General features: G+C 38.9%; 1 protein-coding gene and 1 long non-coding RNA gene across 2 annotated transcripts; one reads left to right on the top strand and one right to left on the bottom strand.

The window, feature by feature from the left end:
* Positions 1–16,129, bottom strand: LOC6036323 (glycogen phosphorylase). Its single transcript, XM_001846334.2, has 5 exons — positions 15,661–16,129; positions 6,202–6,433; positions 5,842–6,138; positions 4,172–5,778; positions 1–1,060 (listed from the first exon to the last, which is right to left on the bottom strand). The coding sequence occupies exons 1-5, from the start codon at positions 15,901–15,903 to the stop codon at positions 911–913; spliced, it is 2,529 nt and encodes an 842-aa protein (XP_001846386.1). The 5' UTR covers positions 15,904–16,129; the 3' UTR covers positions 1–910.
* LOC119766823 lies at positions 15,288–16,005 on the top strand. The gene is made up of 2 exons (XR_005277158.1): positions 15,288–15,431; positions 15,497–16,005. It is a non-coding gene; the product is annotated as an uncharacterized LOC119766823 (long non-coding RNA).
* Positions 16,130–19,526: the final 3,397 nt, after the last annotated feature.

Raw genomic sequence — 19,526 nt, 5'->3', positions numbered from 1 at the left:
TTTTTGGTAACTCCAATTTATTTATTTATTTCGTAAAAAATAAAGGAAATAATATTATTAACAGTAAGATGCTCCAATTTTGCAACAGAATATTATGGGTTAGTTTCTTTTGTTTTCATCTCCTTCTTTTCTCTTTGATTTCGGCTTTGCCCGTAGCTCACCTATTTAGTTTTGCTGCATTTTTCCTCTATTATAGTCTCAAATATCATTGTTTTGTATGCTGCGGTTTGTTTTTTTTTCTATTTTTTTTCTCTCTCTTTTTGCATAGCCGTTTGCAGTAAACAGGTAAAAAGGAAAAAAAAGCATTTATAATATCTAGATAAAATGGCACCCTAATCTCAATGTTTCCGCCGTGATTATTACATAATCGAGAGATTTTTTTCTTCTTTTTTATTATGTGTGTTATTAGTGTGTGTGTTCTTCACTATGTGTTGTTTGTTTGATTTTTCATGCATTTTACTACATCTAGGGGACATATTTAATAACAATTTTCACTTCTTCTTCTCCTAACATTTTCTCTCATTGCATTTTTTTTTGTAAGGATTTCAATTAACTAGTGTTTTTGTTTTGTTTTGCGTTCGTGCTTTAACGATTACAAACTTATTCGAGAACATTGCAGCTGCAAGGTTGCGAATGTTTTCCCGCACAATTAGAGGTGTAAGCCCGATACAGACACACAATTTAGATTTTTTTTTTGTTTTAAAAATGAGAAACAACACAACTAGAACGCGGTTTGGACGCCGAATTTTGTAGTATGTAGATGTTTTTGAAGTAGATTTGTTTTTTGTTTTTCTTTAGTGTTTTTGAGTGTTTTTGAGTGTTAAATTTGTTTGCACGGTGGCAGTGGCAGTTTTAAGCTGCACGTGGACACGACGATACACGACGACGATGACGGCGATGGTGACGACGTTTACTTGTACTCGCCCGGGTTGGGCAGCTTCTCCCACGACGGCTCGACGCCCCAGATTTCGCGCGCGTACTCGGCGATTGTGCGATCACTGGAGAACTTGCCGCTGGACGCGATGTTGTTGATCGACATCTCGAGCCACTTGGACTGGTTCTGTGGTTAGGAGTGAGGTACAAGGGAGAAAGATGGAATTTGTTAGTTAATAGTTGTCAATTTGATATAATATTTTAATTTGATCTAATTTCTCCTTTTATCGAACTCTAAAAATTGTTCTATCATATATTCAAAAAGGGTTATTGAGTGGCAAACAAAGTGTGTTCAAATATTTTAAACCTAATATCATTATATTGCTCAATCAATCGCAAAAAGCAATACAATAAAAGATCATTACTATCCGAACTTTGGAAGATGAAGGATATTCAAACAAAATTTTATCTCAAAAATAATACTCATCTCAATAATATTGATCAATAAATTTTCTGAATCATCATGCGATTCATATTTAGATAGATATTTATGCACAAAGATAATTGCTCAGCAATACATTTTTCGAAAAAATAGTACACATTAGGCTGGTACAAATTTTATTTAAGGTTTTTGTCTCCTCCCATTCAAAGTTGGCCCGAAAAATCAAGGGTCAAAACTTTTATTTTTTCAAAGAACTTCAAAATTTCAATGGAAACCTAAGTGGAATTAGCTGAAATCAATTAAAAATGCATTCCCCTGCGTTTAGAGGCAATGTATGGGCGTAGCCTTGGAGCACAGTGTGGAAATTTACGTTCTTAGATATTTTTGGATGTACCGGGCAGCAATCAAATTGTCTAAGAATATTGAATTGACCATTGTGGCACCCCCTACAGCGTGGTGCAGACCCGTAATGCTATGCTATGCTATTCCCCTGCGTTTAGAGTCATTTTTTAGTATGTTTGAGTAGATTTAAAAATCTTTGGAATATTTGAAAATTTTCGATGTTTATTACGACAAAAAGTATTTTTTTCGCTAAAATTTTTGTATTCGGCAAATCTTACATTTTTCGAAAACTAATGATTGCAAAATAACTTTTCCCATGCAAATGTTGAAACTGTGGCTTTTTATTTCAATATTTATATTTTTTTATATTTTTTGGGTTTTTCATAAAAAATGTGTTTTCCCATATAACGTACCATGGGAGGAGGCGCATGGTGGCTCAGGTGAAGCCTTATTATATGACGTGTTTCAAAATGTTTTACATTTCTTTTACCTTTGATTAGCAGAAACATTCGAAATAAGTACTTTTTAATCATTTTTTTTTTAATTTTTATTTAGTACCATGCGTCTCCACCAGTATGAAAAAACACAACATATTCCTAATCAGGAAGGTGAAACACAACGTTCTACGTATAAAACTCCCATGGATGTTTTCGATTTATAATATTTTGCTTCCTCCATACCGTGAAAATATTTGTAACTGGAAAAATAAGCATTCTAAAAACGAAATCGTTTTTTTTGTTATTCTTAGATGGTCAATAAATGTGTGTGCTTTAGCAAAATACGGTCTTGATTCATTTAGCAGTGTTGTCGATTTAGAAATTAATAATATTTTTAGTAAAACGTTCAAAAGTAGGTAAACATATTGGCAAAAAAACCTCTTTATCACATTTTTGAAAAAAAAAAACGAAAGAGCCGCTCATTTTAATGAGTGAGCGAAAATGAACGGCTCCCAAAAAGAGCGATTTTGCCCACCTCTAATTGGCACAATGATATTTTGAAATCGTAAAAATAAGATAATCGTATCGTGTTTAAATTTCAATTCAGTTCTGATAGACTTATAATCAAAAAGCTTGTTTTTTTGTTTTTAATAAAGAGCAACATTTTCTAGTTATTTCCTAAAAAATATTGTTCCAATATTGTTTTCAACTGAAGAAGTCATGACAGAGCTCGGAAAATCTTTAATAAACTTGCTTGAAATAAACTTGACTTGAATTTGATATTTTTTCATAATTACACATTTTGTCAATTTATTCAAACGCAGGGAGTATGAGAGCGCTTTGTCCGCTTTCACTAAGGAAACCGGATTTTGGCATTCTGCTTTCTCACATTCACACACGAACATATGAAAGCAAAGCAAAGGTACTCTCACTCAGTCATTTGACTCTCACTAGAAATACATTCGACTGCATTCAAATGGTTGCTGGCACCACGCAGCATCATACGGGCAAAATAGAGAGAAAATAAAGAAAGAGAAAGAGCACGACTGCTTGAGTGTTGAGCTTGGTTTCGTTCGTTTCAACTTCGTGTGTGTTCACTAACGGTTACTTCGTAATAACGATACTGACGTTTATGACAGGCGCAGATATCGTTTTCGATAATGAATGCTGACTGAAAGCACATTCAATTGTCAGTGACCGTTCTTCTTTTAAGCCATGAATAAAAACCAAAAAATTAAGGTGTTAGATGGTGTCGTTCATTTGAAATAAAAATTCTTCTACAAACAACATGTACAAAACCATTTTTTGATTCAATCCGAGCCAAGATTTTTTTTTTCAAAACAAATATGGCCACCAAATGACCGACCGGGAATGATACCTTCCGGGCAGATATATTTTCTATCACAGCGATTTATTTGAGATATTCAACTCAGCCTGGGAACTCTAAAAATTGTGTGGAAATATTTTGTTGCTATCATGTATTAATATATTTTTTTAATCCTTTTGAGACATACTTTTTTGGGGTACTAAAGCCCTATATCAATTTTTATCTACAACGGTAAAAAACACGATCAAAAACCATTTCTGATCACTTTTTTTCATTTTAATGCAAAAAAAAAATTACAAAACAACATTTTTTGATGGATCAACTATGGTCCCCTTGGAACGAGCTGTCAAGTAGGACCTTGTCTATCAAGAAGGACCGCGAGGTTAATTTTTCAAAATTGATTTAAAAATCCATTTAAAACTGTGGTCGTACAAAGGGTCATTGTACTCAGAAAAATAAGCTTTATCGCTGTAAATAATAATATCAGCAATTTAAGCTTCATTTTAGGACCCAATTCTGCTATCGATTGGCCAATGCAATCTTCATTGAATTGGTTTCAAACTGTTCTGGAAAGAATAATTGGTATTTTCAGAGGGTTTGGCTCTGGTATTTCCTCCGATCATCTCAATAACAAAATGTGTTATTAATCTTATAACCGCCTTCTCAGGATGACAAAAAGCAGACTAGCAAAAGCTAACCTCAAAATAACCTAACGAATCAGCGATGAATTGTTCCGTACGCCGCACTTACCTGATACACAGCGGACACCTCATCCTGGGTCTTGAGGTACGATTCGTAGTCGGCAAACAGATAGTAACGGTCGTACTTCATCAGCACGTTGGCAATGTCCTGGAACTCGTGCGGGTTGCCCGGGCTGAAGAATCCACCCTGGATCTGGTCGACGCACTGCTTAATGTCCTGGTTCGTGTTGTAGTAGTGCGTGGCGTCGTAGCCCTTCTTCTTCAGCTCCTCGACCTCGTCGACGGTCATACCGAAGATGAAGATGTTGTCATTGCCCATTTCCTCGGCCATCTCGACGTTGGCGCCGTCCAGCGTTCCCACGGTCAAGGCACCGTTCAGCATGAACTTCATGTTACCGGTTCCGGAAGCCTCGGTACCGGCGGTCGAGATCTGCTCGGACAGATCGGCGGCCGGCATGATCTTTTCGGCCAGGGTCACGCGGTAGTTCTCCAGGAAGATGACCTTCAGCTTGTCACCGACGATCGGATCGTTGTTGACGACGTTTCCGACGGAGCAGATCAGCTTGATGATCTGCTTGGCGATGTAGTATCCTGGGGCGGCCTTGCCACCGATCATGATCGTACGCGGGGTGAAGTTGGCGGTCGGATCGCGCTTGATGCGGTTGTACAGGGTGATGATGTGCAGACAGTTGAGCAGCTGACGTTTGTACTCGTGGATACGCTTGACCTGGATGTCGAACATCGAAGCCGGGTTCACCTTGACTCCGTAGTCCTTCTCCAGCAGCTGGGCCAGCTTCAGTTTGTTCTCCTGCTTGACCTTGGCGACGGCGCGCTGGAATGTGGGATCCTTGGCGAAGGCCTTCAGCTTGGTCAGCTGCTCCAGATGGACGGGCCATTCGTCACCGATCTTCTCGGCGATCAGATCGGACAGACCGGGGTTGCACAGCAGCAGCCAACGACGCGGCGTGATACCGTTGGTCTTGTTCTGGAACTTTTCCGGGCACATGGCGAAGAAGTCACGGAAGATGTCCTTCTTGATGATCTCCGAGTGGATGGCGGCGACACCGTTGACGGCGTGCGAACCCACGATCGACAAGTTGGCCATGTTGATGCGCTTGTCTCCGTCCTCCTCAACGAGCGACAGGGAACGCATTTTGTCCCAGTCTCCGGGGAAGTGCTTCTCCACATTTTGTAAATGCAAAAAGTTGATGTGGTAGATGATCTCCAGGTGACGGGGCAGAATCGACTGCAGCAGCGAAACCGGCCAACGCTCGAGGGCTTCCGGAAGAACGGTGTGGTTGGTGTAGGCACACGTGCGAGTGACCACATCCCAGGCCTGTTCCCAGGACAGCTTCTCGTCGTCAACGAGAATGCGCATCAACTCGGGGATCGCCAACGAGGGGTGAGTGTCGTTCAGCTGGATGGCAACCTTGTTCGGGAAGTCATCGAACGAGGTGCGCACGGCGGCACGCGATCCGAACTTGGACGCCTTGTAACGGCGCACGATATCCTGCAGCGTGGCGGCGCACATGAAGTACTCCTGCTTCAGACGCAGTTCCTTGCCCTCGAAGAAGTTATCGTTCGGGTACAAAACTCGCGAGATGTTCTCCGCCAAGTTGCGGTCCAGCACGGCCTGGATGTAGTCACCATCGTTGACTGTAAAAAAAACCAAAACATTAGTAAACAAAATCTTCAACTGAACGTCAACTCAGCACTCACAGAACTTCAGGTTGAAGTCAACCGGCGACTTGGCCGACCACAGACGCAGCGTGTTGACCACGTTGTTGCCGTATCCGGGGATCGGGTTGTCGTACGGCATCGCGAACACGGTCTGCGTATCGACCCACTTCTTGCCCTCGGGCGTGTCGATCACGCGACCATAGAAGTGAATCGGAATCATGTACTCCGGGCGGGCCTTCTCCCACGGGTTTCCGTAACGCAGCCAATCGTCGGGCTCCTCAACCTGCTCGCCGTTCTTTATCTTTTGGGCGAAGATACCGTACTCGTAACGGATACCTACAAATATGAAATAACCACTAAGACTCAATGTAATCGCTAACAATCATTAAGGGACATTACCATAACCATAAGCGGGCATGCCAAGGGTTGCCATCGAGTCGAGGAAGCACGCGGCCAACCGACCCAAACCGCCGTTTCCGAGACCGGCGTCCTCCTCGAGGTCCTCCAGCTCCTCAATGTCCAGACCCATCTGGTACATGGCCTCGTCGCAGGACGTCTGGATGCCCAGGTTGATCATGGTGTTTTGCAGCGAACGACCCATGTAGTACTCCAGCGAGAGGTAGTACACGCGCTAATCGAGCAAGAGAAGAAGAAAAATCGAAATAATTAACACAAATAATGTGACTTTTTGTGCATAATGAGCGTGGTGGTGGAGATTGTGTAACAGTGATTCTGATCCCAAAAAGAAAAATGGAAGGTTTTGACCCTTTTCTTGCCCTTGAAGCGAATTGTTACAGTTTCACGCAAGAGCTCTGGCGCGTATCGGGCAAACCTGGCGGCAAAGGTGTCCCATTTCAAACCGTAGGCAAATCTTCAATAGAACACGTGATTCCAGAATTTCGCAGAAGCAGCGAAGCAATTAGCGCGGTTTCATTGCCCTGTGGGACTTGGGTGGACAATAAAAATTCTTGAAAAATGGGATGAAAAAAAATCTCTTTTTGTGTATATTAATAGATGGGCCAGGAGAGAGAATGCACCGAATGCACCAATTCTGTCTTAAGGTTTATTTATTTTTGGGTTATATGGTTGGATGCGGTGAAATGACAATGAACCTTTGAGATGTCCAGACAGTTAAATAGGTATACTTATTGCAGCAAATTTAAATATCGGACTTTTGTAGGTTGTTTGTGCTCATCCAAAATGAAAAATATTATTAGGATTTTTAAAATTCAAAGCAACATAGGTCTTCACTTCAAATTTTTATTCGCTGTGTTAAAATGTTTTGATTTTTTAAATAGAAAAAATACATAAAGCAGAACGTAAACGGGTTTAAAACATGATTCATATATAGTTCAATATAGTTTTCAACCGTTATATCATTCACTTTCCCAGATTATTGAATAGAAGTTTAAAGATAAAAACAAATAAGGTGTTAATTTAAAAATTTAATTTAATAATATTTGTTCAAACAAGATTCCGTATTGGTAATACATACTGAACACTTTGAAACAACAGGAAATCTGGCAGTATAGGTATATCTAAGGCTACCAACTCTTGCCGAGCAAAAATCCGTACACTTTGCCGATATCACACAATGGTGTAACAAAAACTGTCAATGAATTTTTTAGATGAATTAAATTTAATAAATTTGAGAATTAAATATATAAAACTGTGTCGTTTTTACAGCTAACAAATTTCACAAAATGCTATCAGAGTGATTACATGTTAAAAAGTATTCATAAAATAAATCGTGATTTGAATCAAATCTTTATGTACTTCATTTTTTTTTGTTAAACGTTTAAAAGGTTACGAAAGTTTGCTTTAACGAATAAAATCGTTCTAAGTGTTTTCACGAACACTTGTCCAGAGTTTTTTTTTATTCAAAAGGTCCTATAACATGTGAAACACAACAGTTTATAGGACCTTTAAAAAAAACTCTAGATTTGTTAATCCAAATGTTCAAATGTTTTCACTAGTTTTAGAAAGCCTTTGGAAATGGATAAATATATTTAGTGAGGAATTTCTAAAAGAACAATTCTATTGTTTTTTCAAAAGGTCCTATCAACATATGAAAGACAATAGCTCAAAAACTCTAGAATTATTGATAATCAAGTTTGAATTGAGGAAACATCGGAAAACTTTCCCTTTTTAAATCAAACTCACAGAAAAATAAAAATTTCTAGTTAACAAAAGCTTCGACCAGATCAAAAAGCAATTCAATTAATGAAAGTTGTTAAAATGCCGTACAAATCCGTATTATGCATAAAATTCCCTACAAAAATTCAGGCCCGTTAAAAATCCGCGAAGAGGTTCGAAAATCCGTATGGTAAGGAAAAAATCCGTACAGTTGGTAGCCTTAGGTATATCATAATAATTGAACACTTCATACAGGATTCTAGTGTGAACATCATGAGTAAGGCTAGTGATTTTTCGCTAATTCGCGGAAGCCGCATAATCCGCAAAATTTGCAATTTTTTGTGAAATTCCATTAAATGTGGTGAAATTCGAAATAATCTATTTTTAAACTGCACACAAGATTGTGATACTTTGGAAGATGTTCTAATAAAAATTACGTAAAAATACGTCAAATTTATAACTTTATTTTTTTAATATTGTTCATTACATTGTTTTTCGAAATGCCAATAATTGAATGTAATTTTTTAGTAAAAAACGATTTTTTCAAATTTTAAGCAAAAAATCCAAAAATAATGTTTAAAAACGTTGTTCAAAACATCATTTTTTCTAAATTACCATGAGCAAATAGAGTATAACGTGAGGAAAATTTAAAAATTAATATTGTGGCTTTGAATGAAGTTGTTATTCCAGTTGGTTTAAGAAGAGAGTTTGTTAAGCGTTTTGAGATGTTTTTTTAATTGTCTTAAATTATCAATAGAAAATGGTTAAAAAGCTATAAATAAAATGTTGCCCTAACTTTTTTGCAATACAAACTTCTATTTTACTGAAAACCATGAAATCAAGCACAATTTGTTTTATTTTGCTTTTTTACTGATTGTACTTTTGCTTAATGTTGAAGGTATTTGAGCAAAATAAATTTTCTAAAATCTCAGTGAGATGAAGATAGCTGAAATCAGCAGATGAAAATTCTATAAAAATAAAACCGTTTTTATTTTTGCAGTAAATTTTTTGTGTCGAGGGAATATTTAGTATCTTTAACTACAGTAACTTTCATGTACACAATTATTCTAAAATAACGTTTTTGCAGACTTAACAGCAACAGGAAATTGCCATGAAAAAACGATATTTTATTTTTTGTTTATGTTTCATAGTTTTTGCCTAGACTAACTCTAGCCGTTTGAATGTGCATTTTAAACGGGAGGGTCACAAAAACTTGAAATTATTTCGTAAAATAAAAGTTTTGACAAAACAAAAATTTGCCGATTTTTTTTTTTTTTGCTGTAATATACACTAAAATAAATAATAATGCAATTCCGTCGTGAAACTACTTACTTTTCCTGTCATTCTTGAACGACGAAATAGCCTACTTTTCTGTACCAAAAATAACAGAATCGAATAACAACACTTTTCAAAATAAATGCTGAAAAGTTCTACTTTTCAGCACTTGTTTCGAAAAGCAACACTTTTCAACTTTTTTTGATTAAAACGATTTATTGACAAAATACATGAAAATTTAACTTAAAATTTCACTCAATGGGTGTTTTCGGAATTGCAAAAAATGTTGTATGGAACTCGTTGCAAAACTTTATTTTTTCAGCACTCTTCGTATTTATCCAACTCTGTGAACCTCGTTGGATAAATATACGACTCGTGCTGAAAAAATCCTGTTTTACAACTTGTTGCATAAACTACTGTTAAATGGTTTAAAAAGCATATCAAAAACGTTACTTCATACACCTCAAGGTGGTTGGTGCTTTTTTCACGTTCACATATTTTCATCAAAATATCAGAGATCCGGCATCTGAAAAGTACTAAAGTATCACCTAAGTGTTCATAACTTCTGACAGGGTTATCAGATCTTCAATGTTTTTGAGTCATTTGAAAGGTGTTTCAATTATCCAACTAACAACGGGTTGCATAATAGACCCGGCCATCATTTTCATCGAATTTTCTGAGATCTGGCCTCCGAAAGGTGTAAATAAGCATAACTTTTGGTAGAGTTACCAGATTTTGATGTTTTAAGCTCATTTAAAAGGTCTTCAGATCGTCAGATCGTCAATATTTTGTATGGGTACCTCCGGGATGGATCGAAAGAGTCCTAATTGGTCAAAATTGGTTCAGCCAGTCCGGAGATAATCGAGAGCATACTTTTCGGTGCACAGACTTACCGACATACACATGCACAGACTTTTGCTCAGAATTTGATTCTGAGTCGATATGTATACGTGGAGGTGGGTCCAGGAGGTTGAATAAAGAAGTTAACTTTTCGAGTGATTTCATAACCTTTCCTCAGTAAGGTGAGGAAGGTTTTTTGTTAAATCTAATACTAATTCTATTTTTCTTAACCCCTTCCCGCCCAGAGCAAAATCGAGATTTCGTAACTGGATGGACCAAATTGGATAAAACTTTTATTGTGATAAATTAACATTCTATATAAACTAATGCAGGTTGAACCAGGCTGAAAAAATGCATGGTTGCAGAGAAATTTAATTTTGAAGACAAAAATGTGTGGTGCTCTGGAGTAGTCATGGACGTCAAACGGTTAAAACCACGAATGACAACATTCCATTCGAGACCTTAATTAAATAAATAACAATATACAATTCGATAAAAGTAGTTTAAACTGAACACCGTTTGGCTAAAACACAATGGCCATTTTGCATCATTGGTTTGTCAAAACAAGTTTCCAAACTAATTTAAAAGCTGCTTAAAAAAATTGTAGTAAAATATTATAAAACCTGTATCTGATAAAGAATGTCTAACCAATTTGGCTTCGGCAATGATTTATGTATAGGTAAGTATAATTCGGCAAAAATAGGAAAACACAGTGAGAAAAAGTGAGAAACATTACCAATTTTAGCTAGGGCTCAGCGGGAAAAAATATTTGGTCATTTTTTGAAAACTCCACACTAAATTGTAAATGTTCATGTAATTTCCATACAGAATGTTTAAAATATTATTAATTTTTTTATGCATATACGAAGTTGTACAATATTCATTATCACAACACAGCAAGTGTTTGGAAATTTCCAAAGTTATATTAATTCATTCAAAATTTAATTAAATAAAGTTCAAATTCAGCAGACTAGTGAGTCAGCACTACAACTTGCAATTGCACAATCTTAACAGGATTATCAGCCTTGCAATTCGATCAAAACAAGTTTATTTCTAGAAGTTTAATTTTCCATGACGGCATGGCAATAATCCTTCGACAGCTGTTTTCTGTTTAGTTTCATCCAAGTGCAAAACAATGGACGCCACTGATTACGGCGTGTCCAACTATATATTCTGTAATAATCGTGTGATGTCTATATTCTAGAAAGTAGCAATTAAAACATCCCGGTTCCAACCTAACCTCAAACCGCTCAGCTTATCAGTTGATTCGCATAATTAATGCACAGGGTGTGTTTATAGTTTTCGAAACTGGCGCGCGCGCGCGTCGACGTCCCTTTTGACATGGTGTCAACCCAGCGCTTCTAATCACTTCCCGGCGCATCCAAGAAGGCCGCGCGACTCATTGAGAATAATCTCGTCGCAAAGGGGTTTATCAATTGACCTTTCGGCGTCTGGGGTTGTCGGCGCGACCATTGTTTGGTCAATTGTGTCCTCATTTCGCCACCATATTGTTGTTGTCGCGCCCGGCTATTAGTCTTCTTCTTGTCGTCAGTAACGCGCTTTTTTCCACTCGCTTTAATTCAAACGGTTGATCCCGAACGCGCCCGCCTCAAAATTCGCCGTAGAGGACTTTTGAAAGGCATTCTCCAACGGGGCAATATCACTACGGGCGCTATTAATAGGCCCGAATTTGGGGTGCGTGTGATGGCGGGCGGCAAACTGTCAGCACGTCTCACGCCGTGCTCACGTGGTCGCCGGGTGGTCGCCACCATGGTTTATGTTTTTGCAGCGCAAAAAACAATCACGCTTGGTGCATTTTAAAAACCTGTTTTCAGTGGAGCACCTCCAAACTTGTGCAGAAATCCAAGCAACCCGCCTGAAGCGTCGCGACGACGCCTCATACCAGGTCGAACTTGTCAAGCAGAACCGATCACGTGACGCAAAACACATGATCTTGGCAGGCGACGCGCAGCGTCGCGTTCTACCCTTGCAATTCTAAAGTGTTCCAATTTAGGCCGAATAGGGTAAAGTGGGATCGCTTATCGCAATGTTTGTCGATTTTAGATGCCAACAAAATTAAATATTTTCAAATGTCGCGACGAAGAATTCGCAAACAAAAATATTTTCGCAAAAAAAAAATTACTAAGCTGTGATTATTTCAACCCGTCACTTCAAGTGGTGACATCATTGACATGCTCACGCTGAACGCAGCAGGCGCTGTGACTGGTTCTAGAGCACACTGCACACAGGAACAGGTGGTTGGCATTGTTTTGCAAAAAAAAAAGAAGGCTAAGAGAGTGACTATATCTGGATTATATTGGATTGGCGCGCAGCGCCACTTGTTGGTTTTGTTTGGAAAAAGGCCGGCTCAAGTGTGGGGACGACAGTGTTTGGCGCGTAGAGGTGACCTTTGGGGGTTTGTTTTCATTGTTGGAAACGTGGTTTCAGAGCCTTCGCGCCGCTCGTGTTAAGTGCGGGGGTGAAATGTGTTTTATGAATATTAATGGCATGATAATGTGGTAATTGGACCTTGTTATAAATAGATTGTTATCAAACTTTCATGTCAGCAAATCAAAATATTTGCAGCGAATAATGGTAACAAGCAATACCTCTCCTTGGAAACAAGTACAATTTCATTAAGCTGGCACCAAGTGTCACCATCTATTGAAATTAGCATTTTAATTTTTGGAGCTTATTTTTGTTGAAAATGTCCAATAAACAAACATTTTTTTTGCTTTATGGGTGTTCTTAAAACAGTCCAGACTCGATTATCTGAAGGTTATTCTTTGTACTTTGGACTTACGAATCATGAACAGCAATATATTTTTTTTCTTTTCTTAGTTTTAACAACAAATCTGCGACCCCATTTTAGTCAAGTTTAAATGGTTGATTCCCTATTAAATCACTTAATATTTCACAATCGCCATTTTGGCCGCCATCTTGGCTTTCAAAATTCTAAATCCCCTTAGAGTAAGTTTAGGGGTCATACTTCGTCAACTTCGATAACCAGAAAAAAAAGTTTTTTTTCGTGATCGTCTTCGGATAATTGAGTCTGGACTGTACCCCTGACTTAAGGCGGTTTCAACAACATCCAAAAAGCAAAAATAAGAAAAAGTTTATTGGACCTTTTAAAACAATCCAGATTTTTTTTTAGTCCTTTTAGTCAAATTTGAATTCAAACCCATTTTAGTCAAATTTAAACGGTTTATTGCCTATCAAGTTGAAAAATGCATTTTTTCAACATTTCATCACGCCATTTTGGCCACCAAATTGAATTTAAAAATCCTAAATCACTTTAGAGTAGTTTAGGGGACATATTTTAGTAAGACAACCAAAAATTAGATTTATTTATTTTTGTTATGCGATTATCCGAAGTTTTCATTATCCGAAGTGAAATTTTGCCAAGGCTATCGGATAACCGTGTCTGGACTGTATAATAAATCAACACTTTTTTTTGAAAATCTATTGAAATCGATTCAACACATTTCCAATCGATTTATCAATTTAATATACAAACTAGCTCGCTTTCTTGTCATCATTGACAATTAACAGAAATTACAATATATTGATAAGCAATTTTTCATGAGTAATAATATTTCATTGTATGATATTGGTTATCAAATTGTGTTCATAAGGTTAACTTTTTAATTATTTTAGATTAATCAACTTGAAAACATGATAATCCGTAGAATTAATATAAAATACATACTTCCTTTACTCACAAAATAAATGCAAAACATCTTAAGTTATGTTTGTAAAAAACTAATAAATTTTATTTGATTTTTTCGTTTCCTACCTTAATTATGAACATTTCTTGAAGAATGAAATTTTGTTTTACTCATAGAGACATTTTTTTTAAAGCTCTCATGGTAACTTTAAATCAAAAATAAATGGTGCTACCATAAGAGCTAAAGAATTGAAAATAGTTACAGATTCTAAAGAAAAATAACTGGACAAGCATTTCCTGGAATTAGTATATTTAAAGCAAAGTGCAAAGCAAGTGCAACTTATTTCATTTTTAAATTCGTTAAGAAATTCAAAGCATCCTGGAAAAAATATGATTAAATTTTCCAAAACCTCAAAATAATTGAATTGATTTTCAAGTCAATTTCACCTAGGAAAATATTTCATTTAACTTCTATCAGCAATAAAAAGATTGTTCGTTTAAAAGGAATACTTCGTGTACATTTACTGTTCTTCTATAAATATTCGATCACAAAACATGAACGTAAATTATAATCATTTGAAAATAACTGTTTGCTCTTGTACGAAGTCAAACAAAAATCTTTTCTGTATGTAGCAGAAAAGTTGAGGAATGAAATGTTACAATTCACCATGCGATTACAGATATCATTAAAATATTGTAAATTGTGAACGAATTTCTTCGATTATTGTACAAAAACATACAATTAAATGTCTTGACATATGTTTGACGACCCAGTAAAAGCAAACAGTAACTTCCCATTAATAGCCAGTAATGACATCCATAAATTCCAAGGACACCTCTCTTCATCAAAACCCTTCCAGTTTTGGAAAAAAAACACGCGTGCCGGGTCGGCTTCAAGTTACACAACGTGTCCGCTTTCCTTCCAGCCGGGGCCATATCAGATGACTATAACTTCATCGCTTTGTCCTTTTGCCCTTCCCAAATTCCCCGCTCCGCAATTCTGGGGGTGGTGCGTTGACCTTGAATTTTACGCGATTGTTCCCGATATTTTTTTTTCGCAAACTCAAAAAAGATGACTTGCTGAAAGCGATGAGGAGCGATTATCGCGTGCCGAACCGCCAGACAAAATGTGTCACTCTAACACGGGGTTAGACGGAATTCACACCCGGTTTGGGACTCTTCACCCGACTTGGACGAAGTCGACAACGTGAGGGTAAAAATAGAGCCGTTGAGGTGTCGGGATTGAAAACAACTAGTTTTTTTTTTTGGTTGCTTGAACGGCTGATTTACATGCGCCACTTGTTTGTTCTGCAAAAAGATTTTCTTGTTTTTTTTTCTCTGTTCTAATTTTGATCAAGTTGGTCGCAGTAGGCACGGCTTGGGGCCAGCATCTTTGATTGGAAAATTATTTCCTTCCGCCCCCTCCCCGTTTGGCTGGATGACAGAAGCATCGCGCAGCCAGCATAGGGTCAACGAATTCTGCGACCGGATATATGACGTTCTTTTTTTTCGCTACTCTTGGTGTAGGAAAGATGGCCGGTGTGGCACGAAGGTACTAGTAGGCGTAGTCTCTTCGTGAAACGGTTTCGATTCTCTCACTCTCGTGAGCACGAACGTGGTCAAAGTCGTGCGGATTCTCGACAGTTCACCACACAGGGAGTGTGAAAGGGAGATTGGGCGAGAAGGAGAAAAAAAAACCCAGAGAAATTAGGTAATGTTAGAAGATTTTAAGCTTTCACTTTCATTTCGGTGATAATTTATGCTTTCTTGTTCCAGAAATGGCGAACGGCGGCCAATCCCTTATCAAAATGGGTTAAGCCGGTTAAGAAATCAAGAAGAGCAAAACTGTGTCAAGTCATTATCGCTCCGACAAGAAGACAACTAAAGGTCAAACCCTAACCGATGATTATGATGATGGCCGGTTGTCCGAGCTGACTTACCTTGGGGTCCCGTTCGTAGTAGTGCTGCTGAGTTCGGATCCAGCGAGACACCAGGTGGTCCTTGACGGTGTGCGCCAGGGCAAAGTAGTAGTCACGCGTGGTGGCCACATTGCGATCCTTGACCAGGGTGTAATGGAGATGGCGGTTGAAACCCTTCTTGATCTCGTTCACATCCTCCAGCACCGAAATGCCCCGCACACTGATCTGTTTGCGCTTCTGCTCGTCCGACTGTGGCTTCGACATCTTGGCCACTTACAGTACCTTCACTCACTTAAAGAATCAGAATCGAACAAAGTGTCCCACCAGGAAAGACCAACTGTTCAATAAAAGCGCAGGAGAGAACCACTCAAAGTGCGACCCGATCGGAACCACGGTTGCACTACAAGTGAAAACAGCGATTCTCCACCAGCGATGCGGTCACCTTGGTGGAAGGTCAAACATGCGCCGTTTGTGTTGTTTCTCTGCCTTCAAGCTCAGATGGATGGATGGTGGGATTCGGCTTTTGACGGGAGTCCGCTTGCTGTCGCCGGCGAGTGCACGGTTAGCGAGAGTTCGGAGCGAATGAGACTTATGCGGTGAAATGTTCGCGAGGCGAAATTATTGCGAGGAGGAGATAAGGAAATGTTTCAATATTTTCTTGCTTATTTGTCATTTCATTTCCATTACATCTCCATTAGGTTGCTTTACTTCATTACTAGTCAAGGCTAAAAACCCAAAAATAGCATGTCTAACGGCAAATCGTGTAACAGGCCAGGTTTTGATGGATCTAGGCTAAATCGACCCTGCTGAGTCCGAATATCGCGGTCACGAAGCCCGATTCCTTAAGGGAAGCGAGATATTCAAGATGGCGACCAATATGGCGGCTATATAGAGAAGTCAACAATATCACAGTATGAAGGTTGTCGACGTGTCGATTTTAACTAATTTCGGGTCGATGAACCCGAATATGACCATGAAAATCGGTCACGGCGATCCAGGAGCGTGTAATCCAAGATGGCGTCCAATATGGCGAAGAGAGAATCTTCAAGTATTTTTAAACAACATGTAACAGGCTTGTGACCGATCAAATTTAACTAATTTGGGGTCGCTGAACCCGAATATGACCATGAAAATCGGTCACGGTGACCCAGTAGCGTGTTATCCAAGATGGCGTCAATATGGCGAATAATGAATCTTCAAGTATTTTTAAACAAGATGTAACAGGCTTGTGACCGATCAAATTTAACTAATTTGGGGTCGCTGAACCCGAATATGACCATGAAAATCGGTCACGGTGACCCAGTAGCGTGTTATCAAGATGGCGTCAATATGGCGAGAGAGTCTTCAAGTATATTTAAACAAGATGTAACAGGCTTGTGACCGATCAAATTTATCTAATTTGGGGTCGCTGAACCCGAATATGACCATGAAAATCGGTCACGGCGACCCAGTAGCGTGTAATCAAGATGGCGTCAATATGGCGAAGAGAATCTTCAAGTATTTTTAAACAACATGTAACAGGCTTGTGACCGATCAAATTTAACTAATTTGGGGTCGCTGAACCCGAATATGACCATGAAAATCGGTCACGGTGACCCAGTAGCGTGTTATCAAGATGGCGTCAATATGGCGAATAATGAATCTTCAAGTATTTTTAAACAAGATGTAACAGGCTTGTGACCGATCAAATTTAACTAATTTGGGGTCGCTGAACCCGAATATGACCATGAAAATCGGTCACTGCGACCCAGTAGCGTGTTATCAAGATGGCGTCAATATGGCGAAGAGAGAATCTTCAAGTATTTTAAACAAGATGTAACAGGCTTGTGACCGATCAAATTTAACTAATTTGGGGTCGCTGAACGAATATGACCATGAAAATCGGTCACGGCGACCCAGTAGCGTGTAATCAAGATGGCGTCAATATGGCGGGAGAGAATCTTCAAGTATATTTAAACAAGATGTAACAGGCTTGTGACCGATCAAATTTAACTATTTTGGGGTAGCTGAACTCGAATATGACCATGAAAATCGGTCACGGCGATCCAGCAGCGTGTAATCCAAGATGGCGTCCAATATGGCGAAGAGTGAATCTTCAAGTTGTCGACGCCATCTTGAATTACACGCTCCTGGGTCGCCATGACAAGCCTGTTACATGTTGTTTAATAATACTTGAAGATTCTCTCTTCGTCATATTGGACGCCATCTTGGATAACACGCTACTGGGTCGCCGTGACCGATTTTCATGGTCATATTCGTTCGACCCCAAATTAGATAAATTTGATCGGTCACAAGCCTGTTACATCTTGTTTAAAAATACTTGAATTCTCTCTTCGCCATATTGACGCCATCTTGATTACACGCTACTGGGTCGCCGTGACCGATTTTCATGGTCATATTCGGTTCAGCGACCCCAAATTAGATAAATTTGATCGGTCACAAGCCTGTTACATCTTGTTTAAATATACTTGAAGACTCTCTTCGCCATATTGGACGCCATCTTGATAACACGCTACTGGGTCACCGTGACCGATTTTCATGGTCATATTCGGGTTCAGCGACCCCAAATTAGATAAATTTGATCGGTCACAAGCCTGTTACATCTTGTTTAAAAATACTTGAAGATTCTCTTCGCCATATTGACGCCATCTTGGATTACACGCTACTGGGTCGCCGTGACCGATTTTCATGGTCATATTCGGGTTCAGCGACCCCAAATTAGATAAATTTGATCGGTCACAAGCCTGTTACATCTTGTTTAAATATACTTGAAGACTCTCTTCGCCATATTGACGCCATCTTGATAACACGCTACTGGGTCACCGTGACCGATTTTCATGGTCATATTCGGGTTCAGCGACCCCAAATTAGATAAATTTGATCGGTCACAAGCCTGTTACATCTTGTTTAAAAATACTTGAAGATTCTCTCTTCGCCATATTGGACGCCATCTTGGATTACACGCTACTGGGTCGCCGTGACCGATTTTCATGGTCATATTCGGGTTCAGCGACCCCAAATTAGATAAATTTGATCGGTCACAAGCCTGTTACATCTTGTTTAAATATACTTGAAGACTCTCTCTTCGCCATATTGGACGCCATCTTGGATAACACGCTACTGGGTCACCGTGACCGATTTTCATGGTCATATTCGGGTTCAGCGACCCCAAATTAGATAAATTTGATCGGTCACAAGCCTGTTACATCTTGTTTAAAAATACTTGAAGATTCTCTCTTCGCCATATTGGACGCCATCTTGGATTACACGCTACTGGGTCGCCGTGACCGATTTTCATGGTCATATTCGGGTTCAGCGACCCCAAATTAGTTAAATTTGATCGGTCACAAGCCTGTTACATCTTGTTTAAATATACTTGAAGACTCTCTCTTCGCCATATTGGACGCCATCTTGGATAACACGCTACTGGGTCACCGTGACCGATTTTCATGGTCATATTCGGGTTCAGCGACCCCAAATTAGATAAATTTGATCGGTCACAAGCCTGTTACATCTTGTTTAAAAATACTTGAAGATTCTCTCTTCGCCATATTGGACGCCATCTTGGATAACACGCTACTGGGTCACCGTGACCGATTTTCATGGTCATATTCGGGTTCAGCGACCCCAAATTAGATAAATTTGATCGGTCACAAGCCTGTTACATCTTGTTTAAAAATACTTGAAGATTCTCTCTTCGCCATATTGGACGCCATCTTGGATAACACGCTACTGGGTCACCGTGACCGATTTTCATGGTCATATTCGGGTTCAGCGACCCCAAATTAGTTAAATTTGATCGGTCACAAGCCTGTTACATGTTGTTTAAATATACTTGAAGATTCTCTCTCGCCATATTGGACGCCATCTTGGATTACACGCTACTG

The sequence above is a fragment of the Culex quinquefasciatus genome, chromosome 2 (genome assembly GCF_015732765.1).
Source record: "Culex quinquefasciatus strain JHB chromosome 2, VPISU_Cqui_1.0_pri_paternal, whole genome shotgun sequence".
Taxonomy (NCBI): Eukaryota; Metazoa; Arthropoda; class Insecta; order Diptera; family Culicidae; genus Culex; species Culex quinquefasciatus.
The sequence above is the reverse complement of the archived record's forward strand: the minus strand, read 5'-3'. Positions and strand labels throughout refer to the sequence as shown.

Bases quoted from the DNA above. Each gene is read 5' to 3' on its own strand.
- LOC6036323 (XM_001846334.2), bottom strand. From the start codon at position 15,903: ATGTCGAAGCCACAGTCGGACGAGCAGAAGCGCAAACAGATCAGTGTG. The intron at 6,139-6,201 runs GTAATGTCCCTT...TCATATTTGTAG, and splicing joins CATGCCCGCTTATGGTTATG to GTATCCGTTACGAGTACGGT. The intron at 5,779-5,841 runs GTGAGTGCTGAG...TTTTTTTTACAG, and splicing joins TGACTTCAACCTGAAGTTCT to TCAACGATGGTGACTACATC.